Source organism: Montipora capricornis, chromosome 5 (assembly GCF_036669925.1).
Source record: "Montipora capricornis isolate CH-2021 chromosome 5, ASM3666992v2, whole genome shotgun sequence".
In the NCBI taxonomy this organism is placed as follows: Eukaryota; Metazoa; Cnidaria; class Anthozoa; order Scleractinia; family Acroporidae; genus Montipora; species Montipora capricornis.
Window position 1 is genome coordinate 21,906,585 of NC_090887.1, and position 17,500 is coordinate 21,924,084.

General features: G+C 41.8%; 1 protein-coding gene across 8 annotated transcripts in view; it reads left to right on the top strand.

Moving 5' to 3' along the window:
* Positions 1 to 17,500, top strand: part of LOC138049914 (optineurin-like) — a 31,738-nt gene that overhangs the window by 503 nt on the left and 13,735 nt on the right. The window contains exons 1-2 of one of the 8 annotated variants that reach the window (XM_068896388.1): positions 5,105 to 5,142; positions 10,103 to 10,417. The exons of 1 other annotated variant lie outside the window; for it this stretch is intronic. In XM_068896388.1, the coding sequence (XP_068752489.1) occupies positions 10,208 to 10,417 (210 nt within the window). In that variant the 5' untranslated portion in view covers positions 5,105 to 5,142; positions 10,103 to 10,207. Of the gene's footprint in view, positions 1 to 5,104; positions 5,143 to 8,807; positions 9,000 to 9,490; positions 9,644 to 9,718; positions 9,861 to 10,102; positions 10,418 to 12,114; positions 12,214 to 17,500 lie in introns of those variants that run through there. 6 more of the 8 variants (XM_068896387.1, XM_068896389.1, XM_068896391.1 and 3 more) reach the window with 6 other exon arrangements.

A 17,500-nucleotide genomic window follows, 5' to 3' on the forward strand; every position in this document is an offset into this window, starting at 1 on the left:
TCCCCAGCTTATGACATATTCAAAATATTTTGAATTTCATTGGCTGAGTTGAAATTTCGAGTTATCTGATTGGGCAGTACGTTTTTATGACCACAGAGCACCATAGGAAATGCTTAGCTCTGATTGGCTAATGTCAGCTGATGTGTCATATTTATAGGATATTTATGCGATATTTATAGCACATTGATGATATTTTTTTGTTCGCATTTGTCGTTTACACCATAGTTTATATCAACTGAATTGAAACGGTAAATTTGTGAACCATCCTTAATTAAGAGTGTAAGCATTTTACTTTCGGCGTATAAATTCTCCTTCCAATATTACTGCTTCAGTAATACAACATGCAGGCTGTGAGAACGAAGGAAATGATCTCGTTAGGTCAAATTTCCTGCATTAGTCCCTGGGATGTGAGATTGCTTACAGAAGAGTTGGCCAGAACCATTCTCATTTCACGCGAGAATGGAATCATTGTTTTATTTAATTTGAATAAATTTTGAACGTTTGGATACTTGGAACTTTCGTACCTGACAAAATTTTCATATTGGCAAGTCTTGACGCGATAGTGCGGCTTATGAATTGATAACGTAACATTGATTTGGTGATGAGCCAATCAGCCTCGGTTGTTCAAAAGGTGGCATGGATAACGCTGTCCACCAGATAAATCACTATCCAGCGATTTATCCAGTGAATGGCAGTGGATAGCGCTTTCCACTATTCGCACGACTTGGGCCGAACGCTAGAATAGACCTTTTTCGCTTGTACATTTTGTTTTCCTAATACAGATCATGTGATAATACTCAGGAGGTCTGGTCCTTTGTTTTGTTCATTAAAAAGAGTGCGTGCAAGCCTAAATATGTCTGCATGCACTCTTTTTAATGAACAAAACAAAGGACCAAACCTCCTGAGTATTATCACATGATCTGTATTGGGAAAACAAAATGTACAAGCGAAAAAGGTCTATTGCAATATCGGAGGTTGAACTTGACATTTCATAAGATTGGCCAATTTTATTCTACAGACGCATAATTCGTCTGGGACGAACATGAGCAAACTTCTTTTCGGCGTATGTTAGATGGCCAGTTTCACGCTATTTTAGCCAAACTTCAAAACACTCAAAGACGTCTTTGCATCAATGAAGACCAAAACATAATGCTGTAGTTTTGTTTCCAATAACCACTGAAGCGCGCTGAAGCTATTCTTTGTTGTTTGCGGTCAAGGATAGAGAGAATGGAATTGGATTGAAGCTTGAAAAAACTGGCCAATTTTTTTAAGTTTGGAGACCATAGGGCCGTTTATACGAGAGAAAATAAGCCGCGGCTTACCTAGGACGCAAACACCCCGTATAAATGGTACAAAATCTACGTTCACGGCTTTCTCAAGCCGCGGCTTATCCTCGCCTGGGAATTTATACTCGTATAAATAGTTCCTTTCGCGTATTATGTACGCCGCGACCAGAGTAAGCCGCGGCTTATTTTCTCTCGTATAAACGGCCCTAATATCTTCAGAAAGTCGTCAAACATTAAATACGAGCAGCTCTTTGTGCCATAAATACATTTCGTATCTTCTCTCTGTGGGTTGTCTGGAATGTTGTGCGTTTGAGCTTAAGTACTAATTTGGATTTTTTTTACCAAGTTTTGACCTAAAACAGCAAATTTAGCATGACAGAGTCCCTTTAATTAAGTTCGTCTGGTATTAAGACGGGCGCAAGACGAATAATGCAAGCTCGACAAACTATCCAATTTAGTACGTGTTGGAAGATCATCGTAATCTCTTAAGTTATTTTTAGATCTCCTGCGTAATCCGGTATTCCCACGAGGGTTAACTAATAGCCAATCATATGTCCCCATTTTTACCAATCATTGCGTGGGAATTCGCTCAGCTGTCAATATTGATAAAAATGGGAACATATGATTGGCTATTAGTTAACCCTCGTGGGAAAACCGGATTTCGCGGGAGATCTAAAAATAACTTAAGAGAGATTACGATGGGAATAGGACCAATATGAGGGATTACCTTCATATTCTTTTGGCCCGTATTAATACAAGACGAATTATAAACATACGCAGAAAAAAATGTTTGCACAAGTTTGTCCCAAACAAGTTATGCGTCTTATATAGTTCGTTCCGTCTTTACGCTAGAGGGACAACAGGAGAGGCGACATAATTCGTCTGGACAGATAAGGCGTCTCCAGTACAAAAACGGTTGTAACTGCCATGTTTTATCACATTTTTTCCAGTATTACGTCAACATCAACATCATGCAACATCTAAAATATTGCACGAAAAATTTGGCCGTTTTCAAATTTGATCCAACATCATCCAACATATCGCAAAAGGTGGCCAAACGTATGCAACATGTTGTGCCCAACAGCGTTGCAAGATGTCGTGTTGAAATGTTGCGAGCGTTTGGCCAGGCCTTTACGCGTGCTGGGACAGTGATGGAAGATGGATGGCATTTTCTACTTAGATGTCACTGCTGGTTACTGAAAGGGACTTCTTAAAACCGTCTGAGTGTACTGAAACTTTTGAGAAGGACCTTTATCGTAATATTATTTAATAGGTATCTGTATGCTACTCAATATTGTATGTTAGTTCGGTCGTACCCACCAAAAATTAAGATCACGGAGACCACAGCACTGATTATGTGCGCCATCCCGGGTTTCTCTGGCTTCTTGCAACTTCTCCACATCACTTCTCCGCATTCCTTTTTTTGCGCTTCTTCGTTTGAAGCGTCGTAAACTTTGCATCGCAGCTTGGACTCGCACCAAAAGCAAACTGAATCCAACACACAACTTTCACAGTCATGTGGACCAGAACAGACCAACGAAGGTAAAGTAGTATTTGCGCTTTGACCTTTAACCTTTGTTACTTCCAAAGAAATTCCTACAATAAGAGTGTATAAAAGATTCCGAGAAAAATATCTCATCTTGTAGCTAAAGAAAATTTGATCTGTTGCATTTGCACTTGAATTTGGTCTCGCGCGAAACGTTAAAATCGTTAAAATTCGTCAAGATTTAAGTTTGAATTTGCGCGCGCGAGAGCACGAGTCAGAAGTTGGCGAAAGCATCGGGGAAAAGAAGGCTTGCGGAATCGCATATTATTGTTCTGAATTCGCTGTCTGTCATCTGTCGTGATGAAATTAACCGATCTGCACAGTTGAACCTTAATTAAGCACCTTTTCGAGGATTATTAGCTATTGTTTACAGTTATGGATGACACTCAACAAACCTGAAAATTATCCGAGTTTCATTTATTTCTTCTTAGGCTACATTCACACGCTACTGGACCAATTTTCGACCGGTTGAAAATTCATACACTTAAGGGTTCCGTTCACACGGAACCAAGCTAAACGTACCAAAATTTAGACACTTCGCCGTTCAAAAATTTGAACGCCAAAACCGGGGTCGAATTTTTAGCCGGTGCGGTCGAAACTTTGACCGGCGCGCTCTGAACACGTCTGAACACCATAAACGTTCAATTTTTTTCGCGGTAAATGCTTGGTTACGTGAATGCGAGGCTGCTCAGCTGGAAGAAGAAAACATGGAGGCTGCCATCTTAATCGCTCTTCTCCGAAACATCATCCATGTAAAATATTTATCTCTTTCAGTGCTTTCAGGTGTCGTATTTTGGCCTCATTGCCGCTATCGTCAACGTTTCTCTTTTTGGTTGTCATTTTGGATCTTGGAAATAGCCTTCTGCGCATGAGCAGCTTGTAAGTCCACTGACAAACGTTAACATTTCATCAGGTACGTCAATTCCGTGTGAACGGAGCAAAAATAGTGCACGGTTCCGTGCGAACAGAGTAAACGGTCAATTTTTCAACTAGTCGAAAATTCGTTCGGTACCGTGTGAATGTAGCCTTAGTTCACTCGGCATTCTTATGCGATTCCGCGATTTATGCCACATACCATTATTCAAGCTCGTGTGAAGCTCGTGTCACTTTTTACCCCGCACACCGTCAGAATATTGGTTTATGCTTTTGAGAACGAACGCCGAGTTATGAATCACGCGGGAAGTTTGGAAACCGAGAGCACCGGAGTCGTAGGACTAGCATACGCCGAGGCTCCACTGAGAGGAAATGTTACAGCTCCTTGAATGCCAACCAAAGCGTCTCGAGCGCATCATAAGTCGATATACGTGGTTTTAACAAATTGTTTCCTGGAAAGAGAAAGAAAAATTGTGTTAAATGTTACGTCATCAGAGTACAGAACACGATTATGATGCATGTTCATGCGCAGTGAACTTACTTACAACTGGTATCATTGAGAGCGCTTTTCGGTGGAGTGTTAGTCGAGGTTACAACCTCTGCGCTAATTCTTGGAGGGGAGACAATGACAGAGTAATATTTTAAGGGGCGGAGTAACGCTATTTTAGTCATACTTCAAAACACTAAAAGACGTCTTCGCATGAATGAAGACCAAAAAGTATATTTTATATCTTGTCCGTGGGTTGTCAGTAATTGATGTACTTGTGAGCTTATGTACTAATTTAAACTTCGACCCAGTTTTGACCTAAAAACAGCACATTTAGCGTGACGGTACCCCTTCAATTTTTTTTCTCACTTTGAGTTTTTTGCAGACATCTTCTACCCCCTCCCCCCCCCCCCCCCCGCGTACTCCCTTTTATGGGCTACATAGGTATGTGTGGCCCCGAATGGTGTAGTTTCGTAGCCGTTTTGGTCTGAAATATGGTATCGATTTTGACTATTTTGTTCTGAAGTAGGGTATGGTTTGTTCACTCAAGTCTTGAATTGGGTATGTTTTTTAGAAGAAGCTTCTTCATCATGAGGTGATAAGACTATGAACAAAGCCCTTCGCAAATTATGAAGCCAGCCGTGTAACAGCTGAGATAGGTCAGAAAATAGGTCTGAGATACGGTATCAAAATTTTTGGTCGGGTCTAAAAAAATGCAGGGAAAATCGGAGATCTTGGTCGGAAATAGGGTAAGGGTCTCAGGAAGCTGATCGCGCATCCCACCTGATTTTTCTGGGAGTATCCCCTCCCCCGGGCTGTCCCATGATTTCCTTTTTTGACATTCATTTACTTCCGGTTTTCTTGGAAGCGATCGCAAGGTTCTGGGAATATTTGCTCCAATATTTGGAGATCTCACGAAAGAAGAGAAGTCTCGCAACAACATGATCCTGGTAGGATGAATTAGTAAGAGTCAAGTAATTTACAAACCGTTACAATCAAGCAGTTTTTGATTTTGCATTTTTCGTGATAAAACCGGTATTTTCAAGGCGCTAGTAGCTCTCATTTAAGGGACCTCGATAGGCTCCAATTATCCCGGCGCTAACGAGGGCGGCGGTAATGTAGTTATGGACAAACATTGGTACTATGAAAAAACCTTGTCTCTGCTTAATAACATTCCACTCTAAAGTTCTGATCCTACTTGTAAGACTCAACGCAAGTTAAAACAAAATGTTACTTGAAAGAAGTTGGTAGGATCAACAATCTGTAGACGTAAAAAATGCTGTTATAGCTCGCCTAAAATCCATAAGACGGGAATTCTTTTGAAACCATAGTCTCCGGCTTTTTTGAATTTTCCGACTCGATAATGCGTTTTCGAGTTATCTCGAGAGAACCTTGTCACTGATGTTGGGAATACTGTTTACACTATCAAGAATTCCTGTGATTTGCGGATTTCGTAAGAAGCATAAACCTCAGGGCAGAACACGAGTTCTTTCGATGTTGTTTTCTCTTCACCAAATTTCCTGTTTTGTCCCCATTAAAATTGCGGGAAAGAAGATTCAGGAAAGACGCCAGCTTGGGGCAAAGCCGGAACTTTGCCCGTGGAGGATGTAATAGATTTGCTATATATTTGTCTTAACACAACTTAACACCACGCAAATGATTTGCTTACAATGGTACTTTCTATCAATTCTATCAGTTCAGTTTTTGCCACAGCTACATGGTTTCGCCCGTTTCCACTGCCATTGCCAACATGGTAACATGGTAACATGGTAATGAAAGATGTAGTACAAAGGGCTCTGGCATCCTTACCGGTCCATGATATATTTTGGAAACGGTTTGTCGACGATGTCATCTCTGCGATACCGGGGAATAAAGCGGAACGCGTTCTGTCGCATTCAGACTCAGTTGAGCTGCCTATTCATTTCACCATAGAAAGTGAAACTGTAATAGATGCTTGTCTTCTTTAGACTTAACCTGGCATGTATCTTTCTTTTGACTCTTACCATCCTATTTCCGTAGCTAGAACGTTGCTCACGACGCCTTAAGAGTGTTTGTTATCTTCCTGTGATTCTAGATCTAAGGCTAGGGAGCGAAAAGATGTTCATGGCTTTACTGTACACCCAAAGACTTTCTTTCGTAGCTGTACAAAGCCAGGCACTACTTCTCGTAACACCTCCTAACACTTTGGTCGCTGGTTTTGCTGTCCTGTACATTCAAGGACTTCAAAAACCTATCAAGAGAGTTTTGAGTAGGCCAAAACGTTAAATTTGTACAAAAACCTTTCCAGACGCTAAGGCATATTTTTGCCAAACCTAAAGATACCGTAACGCGGGAACAACGAACTGACGCCGTTTACTCCATTCCGTGCCACGACTATGTAAATGAGCATATGGTACAGACCAAACATCAGGTTGGTATCGCGGCACCGGTGGCTCAGTTATTTGAGCACCTATAGCTGCCAAGCGGGAGGCCGTGAGTTCGACTCTGGCCTGGCCAATCAAAACTCGAAGTAGTTACACGTAGCCGAAACAAAGCGCGGGAAAATGTGCACGCGCGAGCCACGATTGGTCTTGGTTTCACTTCTGATTGGTCGAAAAAGTGGCACCAGAACTTTGAACCAATCACTGAGTAAAGTAATGCAAAACTAAAGCAATGCGCTAATTACTTTTCGGCGACACTCAATTGTAACGGATGAAAAAGTTCTGCCTTTGTAATGACATCTGCAAATGGTGAGGCTCTCTAGTCTTCCCGGATAGGGACGATAAATCGCAGGTTACGACTCTTCAATGTTCTTAACCCTGTGGGGCATAAAAGGACCGACAAACTATTCAGTCAATCAATCTTTATTCAAACACGAAATGATATATAGAACATTAAAAACATTATTCATATCACTTGTACCTAATACATAATTAACTATCTTTAAAACCACCTAAGTATAAAATCTAAATGATTAAAAAGTAAAAATAATTATAAATAGTTGAAAAATGATTATAAATAACCTTTCCCACGGAGAAAAGTTTTGAATTCCCCGAGACTTGACACGTTTCCCATTTCAGAGAGAATACTGTTCCATAAAACTTGTGCAGGCTGCCTTTTCCAAACTCAGTTTTCGGTCTAGGGATATAAAAATTTGATTCTCAGTTCCGAAGATTACATGAATGTACGTTTGTTGCTTTAGTAAAAAATTTAACTTCAGGTAAGAGAGGAGGGCATGGACTTTCCGGTGTTGTGGTCTGTTCTCTGTGGTATAGAGCGACTTTCGTATGACCTTGAAAAGGTGTTCGCAATTTTTTGTTTCACGGACGAATTTTTGGCGCGATTAAAACAAAGCTTCTCCTTATTCCCGCCAAGGAAACTCCTAATATGGGCAGTAAACAGTTCGATTGCCCAATCACATTACTCCATTTCAAATGACGTCAAAGCGAAACTTTCCAGAAAGTTTCATGGGGAGATTACGTTGTTCGCGCTCGTTTGTTTTTGTTCGATGAGCCATAGAGACTCATTGCCCCAGAATGTTTCAACGACTTTACAACTCCTGAGCTGCTCGTGGGTAAATAAACTATGACTATGACTGAGTATGACTACGCGTATGAAAGAGCGTCAAAAGGTGGTTTTCCTTTGCAAAAAGAGGAAATAGGCTTTTGTCCGAGCATGCTTGCCGAACTAATTAAAGAATTGCGTGGGATAATTCTAGAGTTATCACCATCAACAGGAGGTATTTGAAAGCTTAGCACAACAATGCAACCTTTTACCTAATACTTATTTGCATCTCATTAAAAGAGAGGCTAATTATAGACTTTCGAAAAGTCCTTCGCCTAGATACGCGCGGAACGAGGGACACCTCTCGCGACTTCGTCGCTCGCTCATTCACTTCGCGTACGAAAAATCACGATTCGCTCGCCGAAACATTTTGTTCTGGGGTTATCGTGAGGTCGACTTGTGGCAAGTCTAGGCTAATTATTGTTAATGAAGCACCCTTTTCATTTTTTTAGAAAATTGGTAATCGTAAACATAAGGGAACTCTTCCGATAACTTTGGATCACGCCTGATGAAGTGTCGAGTTTGTAGCTTTTGAAGCTACAATCAAATTTCTCCAAACTAGAGTAGGTCAGAGTAAGCATAACAATCTCCGTTGGATTTGCTCAGTTTTTGCGAGTCCGGGAAAGGCGAAGACACACAGTGGTTCGGTGGTTTTTTTTTCGCGATTTTAGCGGTAGCTTAGAAAATATCAGGTAATTTTCTTATTGAAAGGAAATATCCTGCAAACTGACTCGGAAGAGCCTGCGAGCAAGCTCTCTTCTCCTCGCTCGCTCACCCACCCCGCAATAGAGCTTGCGAAGGAAGTTCGCGCCACTTTTTTCACCGTCACAGCCGTCTTTTAGGATGTCCCTTAATCCCGGAAGAGAGTCTTTGGGGAGCGGAGCTCGGAAAAATACTTACTTTTTCACTCCTAACATGTCCTAAGGACTGGAGTAGAAACTGACCTCTTCCTCTTAGAGTCAATGTTGCGTGACATCCCAAAAGATGGTGGCAAATTAAGGAGACCGGTTGGTTTGTATTTCTTTGCGCTGTGATTGGCTAATTCGATTGTCCGTGCTTGCTACGATTGGACAACGTAATATTCTTGCACTAAGAAGTAGCGAAGGGAAATATTTAATGATGTCCCCGGTATACCGAATGAAAATCCCTGCTTTAAATGAAATTGTATTTAAAAAAGAAGTTCAATTCAACTAAACTCGATGTAACGAAAGAAATTTCCATCACCTTTTCACTTAAATCGAGGTTCCAGTGTACATGGATCGGGGTAAGTGCCTATGGTTGATTCAACCGAGAATCGGTATCGAGCGATACTTTGCGCAGCTTCATTGAAACGTTTAGTAAGATTTTCTTGATTCAGACAAATTTATTCAATATCTCCAGTGACAACTAAGGCACCACGTGTACTTTCAAGGAGGTTGACTATTTGCATCGAATTTGCAGATCTGTGGTGGAGAAGATATGACGTGTCATTTTTGTAAACTGTGGTTATGTAATTCTATGTGAAAGTGACCATCACGATTTTAATGAAGCAACTGCCAGTTGCGGCTTGTTGCGGAAGAAATTTGAAAAAGTCCAGTCCCATCCAACCCTGGACTTTGCACTTCAATAACTGCAAGATCACTCGAATTATTCGCAAGTCTGTTGTGTAATGAAGCGAAGTCACAAAAAAATCGAACAAACTAATGCTATGGAAAATGATTTATGTTTAGAGCGGCTGAATTGAGCCACTCGAAAGGCTTTGAAAGGACTGCTATTTTTGAAAATCGTGCGAGTGAAAAAGTGACATAACAAGACGCCTCATTTTTGCCACCCCGCTGGAACTCAGTACAATGCGTAATGTTCTTTCACTAGCAAAATCGAAATTCTCCTGTAGGCTGGGCCGCTGGAGGCACGAACAAACAAGATAATGTAAGTTGAAATGTTTCATTTTCGGGCCAAACCAGAGAAATCTGTTACCACCAGCACTTTTCCCGCCAATTCAGTTGATTTGTTAAAAACTAAAAATACTCGACTGGGGAATCCCCAAATTTTGGCATGATTAGACTTCAAATGTGGTAATTTTATATTGTTTTGGCATACGTTCCACAGTGAATATATCTGGTTCTTTGCTTTTTCGAATTTGAAGGTTTGTATGGGTTGTTATACGTTTTTGCCGATAAGTTCAGTCCTCATCTCAATTCAAGTTAGCGTAAATCAGCGACACGAAAACTAAGTTGCTTTTGATTATCACAGCAATTTGAATATTCGTCAAGTTGTGCTTCGTCAAGCATATTCCTGTTTCCTAGGAAGTCGATCGCAGCTGATCTTAGAAAGCGAGGAAGATGTTCTGCTTTTACTTTTTCGTTAACATTTCGGTTTCTCCTTCAGCGACGGGAAGCGCTTCTTGAGTGAACTTCGTCGGAGAAACTCCATGAAGCTACAAAAAATTCAGTTTTCAAGCACTGGTGCGTTTGAACACGATACAAAGAGTAAATGGAAGCGAGTGTTTATACACCATTCAAGGACACCGATGACCTCAAGAAAGAAATTGAACGGCTTCTCACCGAGAACAATCAATACTTGGATGAGCTACGCAATGGCGAGAACGTGAAAGTTCAGCTAAGGGAGACTCGAAAAGATGGCAAATCTTTGACAAAGAAAATGAAGCGATTGCAAGCCCTGGCGGATAAAGAAAAAGAGGAGGTATACATGTAATTCGATGATATGTTAATTTAGATTTCGTTTGTAATTTCATCTTTTAAGCGAAACACCAAGAAGCAAGCTCTTCCCTTCTCTTCGGTTGTAAAAAAAAACACGACACAGTTGAGTGGTTTTTTTCTTACAAAAAAAAAAGTCTATTAAAGCCTTTCTTGGTATGAAGTAAAGCTCTAAAACTTCTGGCTTTGCGCAAAAGCGTAAATGATAACGCTGAAAGATGAGGTCTCTTTCCTGTTTCCTCGTTGGTAGGCTAGCATATGCTTGCAAGTTCGAGAGATTTAAACGTGGGTGTATTGTGTGAATTAAACTTATGGGTACAGATGGTTGATTGGTCTTGATTCTCCCACGCCGATTAGTTTGAAAAACCTCGTTCCAAAGGTCTGAAGTAAGACTCAAGAGTTGCTCTTCGGTCATGTGAGGACCTTCGAAGTGTCGCATCATGGCTGAAAATAAACCAGCAAGGACTGCAGGTTCCCGTTGACACGTGCGTTGAACGTAGAGGTAATGCTAGCTTGCAAAATCAACTGCCTTTTATCGAAGTAGTCGCAAAGCTTGGTGCCTGTTGCCTCGCTGAGAATATTGATTCCAAGTGGCTAAAAACCAATCCTCTCAAGCTATCTCATGACGTCTGCTTCGCTGATTGAACTGACAGCATAGTCACAAACATCCGCTTAACGAAGGTAGGTGTATCCTTAGATAAAAAAAAAAAAACTTCTGTCTGATTATCAATATATTTTTGGATGTATCTAGGCGAAGCGCATTCTTTCATGCGGTCTTCACGCATCTAAGGAGCCGTGCTGGAAAACACCGTCGCCGGGTCGACTCTCGCATACGAAATGTCAAATGTTTATAGATTGCCTTGTATACTCCACATTTTTATACAGCTCTTCGTAAATTAGATTGTCGAGACAAGTCAGGACCTTAATAACGCGATCCGACGAATTGTTCCTACGTAAACGGCAAATATTAATGCACTCTATTTATAACCGACAGAGACAAATTTGTAGCATCTGTCGCCTATCCAGATATCCAGTCCAAGACCTTTGTTGTTCAGGACTGTTTTCAAAATAAACTGAACAAGTTTTTTCTCGAAAGCTAAAATCGAGACAAAGGAAAGATATAAGAAAGGCATTAAACTGTTCTTGCTTTAAGAGAGGTTTTGGAAGTCCGGCTACGTACCTATGTGGCGAGATTCATGACACTTTTCTCAACGAGAGGGAAAAGCGATTTGGTGAGTTGACCGTGCTGAGTGTCATAGTTGACCCATAGCCCAGCTGGCGGGGGATTTTCCCAGCTATGTTTCCTGTTCCAGTATGTGTCATTCTTTTTTTTGTTTTAATCCATTGACACAGCTTTCACAGGAAGATTTCCACCTGAACTGGAGGTCTTCTCCTCGAAACAGTACGACCTCCAGAAGGCTGCTTCGTGCATCTGGAGTAAACAAACAGTCCAGACTCCGTTTGCATATTTTGATTGCCACATTTTTATGGTTGCAAGTTGCCTTTGGCTCTGAAAATGAAAACAACCATAAAAATTGACCTCATTCAAGATATCATCCATGTTTTTTGGGGAAAACTTGGCTGATATCTTTAAGTCTGTTTCAGTCATAAATATAACGCGGTCATTGACGTAGGATCTTTCATATTGTCGGAAAAAGCGAGTTCTATGAAAGGCGATGCTTTTTGTGTTGGATTTTGATGGGATATGTTTTGTCGCTGGGGCTCCTTAGAAATCCCATCTCGGCAACCGCTGGCAGAAAAGCCAACTGGGAACAAGATCAGGTTAGAGAAAAAATGATGTCGAAGCGCAGTGTCAGTTTGGAGTTCGGAATATTTACACTGACATCCGTTGATGTTTGCATATCAAAAGGCACGCGAGTTTTTGTATTCGTGTAATCTCAGTCGATGCCAAATTGTAATGCTCTTATTAATGGGCCCACAAAATAGTTATGAGTTAGGTGTAGGTATGGAAACGCTATCAATCCATTGCAGGGTGTTTTTGTCGCAAACCGCCTTACGGGCGACTGGGAAAAAAACCTATGTTTGTGTAACCAGTTGGGAGCATTAGCAATGGCGACGGCAACGAGAACGTCACAAATTTGCAAATGTAGTGCGCAAAAACAATAGCTTTGCACGCTCTGCACGTGCGTTTTTCATTTTTGTCCATTTCTTCGCCATCGTCAGCAAAACAACAACGTGAAATCACAAATTTGAGGTTTTATGGAGGACGTCAGCACCTGGAGATAAATTTTCATTTTCTACCCTAAATTACGCGTGACTCAAATCGGTTTCATTCTCGAGGGACTGCCACACCATTGTCATGTTAAAAAGCTTTGAGTAGTCGCGAAGTGATTACAATAGCGCGAATTTATGTTTTGAAATGACGTACTCCGGCGTTGGCGTTCCCGTGGGATAACACACGGACCTCAGAAGCCCGTCACTCCTTCATCCTACATTTTAATCCAAGGTCATTTGTTGTTTTGCTATTGTTCCAGAAACGTCGGAACAGGCGTCTACAATGGGCGGTGATACTTGAACGGAACGTTGGTGTCAAATTCGTCCCACACCACACCACGCAATGCAATTTGCTTGCTTGCTTGCTTATTTCGAGCGAACTCGAACTCCATTAACTAGCTTCATCCATTTAATACGTCTTTAAGCCGTGGTGGGTTATAATCCTCATTATCCTGTGAGATAGAAATCCGTCTAATTCCTATGAGAGCTTATTGCCACCACCACAGCAACTACTGGATCAAAACTAAACGAAGATTAAATGACAAAATGTAAATGTTATATGTAATATTTCAAACACGAGAAGGAGTGTTTCATCGGATATCCAAACACCGAGAAGCGAGTTGAAAAACGAGGCCGAAGGCCGAGATTTTTAACCGATTTCGAGGTGGTTGGATATCCGATGAAATACTCCTTCTCGAGTTTGATATTGCTTCTCAAAGGAATCAGTATTTTAAGAGATATTTGGGCTTAAAGTTGGCGAAATGTTATGCTAATTGAGACCACATATCCAAACTTTCTTTTGTTTTGGCTTATGAATTATTAATGAGTTTGAGAACATCGATTCGTTCACCTCCTTCAAGATTTGACTCGAACTCGCACGTCACCGGCTTCCAGTTGAGCTAATAGCTGAATTGATAGAGCACTGGTGCACAACCCTGCGGTCATGGGCCGGGTTCGGGCCCGGTTAAAGCCTAGACTTTTTTCAGCTTTACTTCGCGACTGTTTGAGTTCCTACTTAGTACGGTGCCTACTACTTCAAAGGTATTTTTAATCCGGTTTATGAATAGAGCGGTTTTCAAATGAGTGGCGTAACAGTTAGCGTAACACCAAAACCAAAGTAATTACTTTGGCCAATCAAAGAGGACGGAGACAATCCAATAAACCAATCAAAACTCGAAGTAATTTCACTTAGCTGACACAAAGCGCGGGAAAATGTGCACGCGCGAGCCACGATTGGTTTTGGTTTCATTTCTGATTGGTTGAAAAAGTGGTGCGAGAACTTTGAACCAATCACTGAGTGAAGTAATGCAAAACCAAAGTAATTCGCCAATTACTTTCGACACTCCATTGAAAACCGCTCTATGCGGGAAAAGCAGATTTGTAAAAAGCTCATTCTCGTCACCAGAGCCTCGGATCGACCCATGCGCCGTGGGGTTCTTAGAGCCCAAAATTGGCTATTTGAACTTCCTCGTGCTAACATGAATGCACCGATTAGAGACGCTTTTGATTATTCTTCACAAAAACCAATGAGAATACACTTTGTTTCAGGGTTCCCCAGAGCTCTTCTCTCCCTCAGTCAAGAGAAGAACTCTGGGGTCGAGATTGGTAAAAAGCTTTAAAATACAAAGCAATGTACGACGTTCTTTTCCAAATTGAAGCTTCATTAGTTCTGAAAAATGCATGGTTACCCCCAATTTCCTTTTTGGATACCATGAGCACTTGCTAAGTTTAGCTTTCTCCGCATAGTTTTAAACCGCGAAAAAATATCCCTGTTTTAATAAGAACCACCCATAGGAAACTGGAGTATCTCGAGATGCTCAGAACGTATGCGCCATAACTATGGTAGGCAATGTCCTCACTTTGATGTTCTCAAAGTCTCGTGTATTTTAATTCCGCAGTTCATATATATGAACAGTTTCATATATTCTATATGACTCACTGAGGTTTTTTTGTTGTTGTTTTTTTGGACGTGGGGAATAGATGTGTTCTCTGAGACAACTGAAAGCTTTAGAAAGGACAACACCGACGAAACGAGGGAAAACGAGTGATCTCATGAGCAACCATAGTGATTCTGCACGCATCGCATGTGCGTTTCACGTTTTGGTACCGTACCCAGTCATCTTCATACAGCGCGGGGAGAGGTGTGTATCGAGAAAGGGAGCGCAAGGGGAGATGGGTAAGATCATCCTCTGCTCCTCCACCTCGCGCGCTTCTCTCCCTTTGCCGTGTGCTATATGAAGACGACTGGGGACTGGGCAACTTTGGTACATTTCTTTACCATCCACTACCCAATAGGCCATTTCCGAGTTCATGTCTGCCTCCTCTTCAAAGCGAGTCCAAGTGCGAAGTTTTTGTAATGGTAATTAGTTCTACTTTACATATGAATGAAAACTAATTTTCATAACAAAAACTTTGCACTTAGACTCGCTTGAAGAGGAGGCAGACATGAACTCGGAAATGGCCTATAACGTTGTGAAATGACCAAATTTGGCGTTGTAAGGAGGACGTGAGGACTCGACTAAAAATGTTCGAATAAGTTGTTTTAACGTTAAAGCCGTTCAAACCAATGGGCCATTTCCGAGTTGCTGTTTGTCTCGGTTTCGAAGTGAGTCTTGGTGCTCAACTATTGTGAGGGAAAATGAATTTGATTTGCATAAGAATACGCAACTCATTTTCATTTGAATGGTTATGCACCAGGGCCCGGTTCCTCGAAAGCCGATTAACTTAATCCAGGATTAGCGTAAACTTTTGTTTCACGTTTTCAATTTTTTGGTGAAAGTTTCTTTCGCTTATTTTTGTATTTCAAAATTGACGTCTTCTCATGTAAAGTTCTGCCGAAAATCTGCGTTGAACAGCATTTGGGAGTAGAGAAATAAACTGCTTGGTTAATTTTTAATCTTAGATTAGCGTTAATCGGCTTTCGAAGAACCGGGCCCAGGACTCGCTTTGAAACTGAGGCATGCAGCAACTCGGAAATGGGCTATTTGAACACTTGGGTGGTTGTTATGCGACGTACACCACAGAAACAGCGTGACTGTATGGGTTTCACTCACGGTCCCACCTTAACCTCTATCTCCACTCAAAAGCTACGTCCCCTTTTATCGATTAGGGAGCTTAAGCAACGACAACGGCAACGAGAACGTCACAAATTTGCATGTTTAGTAGGCAAAAACAATAGCTTTGCACGCCCTGCACGTGCGTTTTTCACTTTTGTCCATTTCTTTGCCGTCGTCAGCAAAACTACAACGTGAGATAGCCAAATTTGAGGTTTTATGACGAACGTCAGCACTTGAGGATAAGTTTTCATTCTCTCCTCTAAATTAAGCGCCGTTCCGACCAGTATCAATTTTGAGAAACTACCACACCCTTTTCATCTTAAAAAGGTTAAAATAGAGCGGTTTTCAATTGAGTGTCGAAAGTAATTAGCGAATTGCTTTGGTTTTCGATCGATCGATTTGTTCAGCACTTACTCGTCTTTACGAATTTGGCTGGCCGTGAATGCGTCTCGTAGCGATCTGCGATCCACTTGTTGAAATCGTTCCTGTCGTACATAGTCTTTTGTAGTTGTTCGGCTTCGATGCCAGTAGTCTCTGATAATTTAGCCCAGAAATTCACATTTTTGCCTCCTCGTCGGATTGTACGGGCTGGTTCACAGTAGACCAGCTGTTTCTGCAAAGCGTTGTTCGGCATGCGGGTCACGTGAGCAACGTATTTGAGATGAAATTTATCGGCGAAGTCACCGATGGGAGTAGCTCCGCAGATTTTTCTCAGCTTCTCATTCGTGATTTTGTATCCCCAGTCCCATTCCTCTTTCAGCTCAGGATTTTCAGCTTCGCGTTTCAACCGCTCAGCTTTCTGTTTTTTAGTTTCTCGGGGTGGTGCTTTTTTGCGCTGGAAACCGCCTTTGACCATTTTTCGAAGATATTGGTGCCAAATTGATTCTAACTTAGCGTGCTCAGCAGAGCTGAGGAGGTCAGTTTGCGCAGCGTAGAGGAGGCGTGCGCGGACGGTTGATTCTAAAATTTTTACTCGTATCCAGAGGTTGATTTCACGATCGCAGAGGATGTGTTTTATCTCAGTCCATTTTGACCATGCAGAGGAAATTTGCTCAGCGAGGGGTGGATTTTTCGCGGTGTTGTTCAGCCAGTAGCCTAGGTAGCGGAATTTGCGCACGTTCTCGACTGCGAAGCCATTTAGCGTGATGATTGACTCTTGAGCGAGTTCTTCTTCGTCAGCGTTGAAAATCATCGTCTGGGTCTTATCTTCAGCGATTTTCAGGCCGAAGCGGGTGAAAACGGAGTTCATCGCGTCGACGCTGAGCTGAAGGGACGACGCTGAGCGACAAAATAAGACTATATCATCAGCGTATAAAATTAGCATAACTTTTCGCTTACCAGATGGAGGAGCTATGGCGCGCTGGTTGCGGTCGGTGCTGCGCATGTTTATTCGATACTCGATTTCAATTCCACAGTCATCGGTGATCTTTTCAATCTCGTGGAGTGCTACGCGGAGGACCGTGTCCATAAAGATGTTGAAGATGCAGGGGGACTCTTGTGCACCTTGGCGTACCCCGACTTTGATGTCGAAAGCATCAGTTTTTTTGGTACCAGAGATGTACCCCGTCGTATTTTCGTAGTTTTTCTCGAGAATATCGATTAGCTTATTGGCACCAGTGCGGAGACGAAGGATTTTGTACAGTAACGGGCGAGAGATGTGATCAAAAGCAGCTCGTAAATCGATGAAACAGGCGTTGAAGTAGCCTAACGTCGTCTTTATCAGTCTTTTTGCGACGAAGATACCATCAACAGTGCCTACACCGGACCTGAAACCGTAC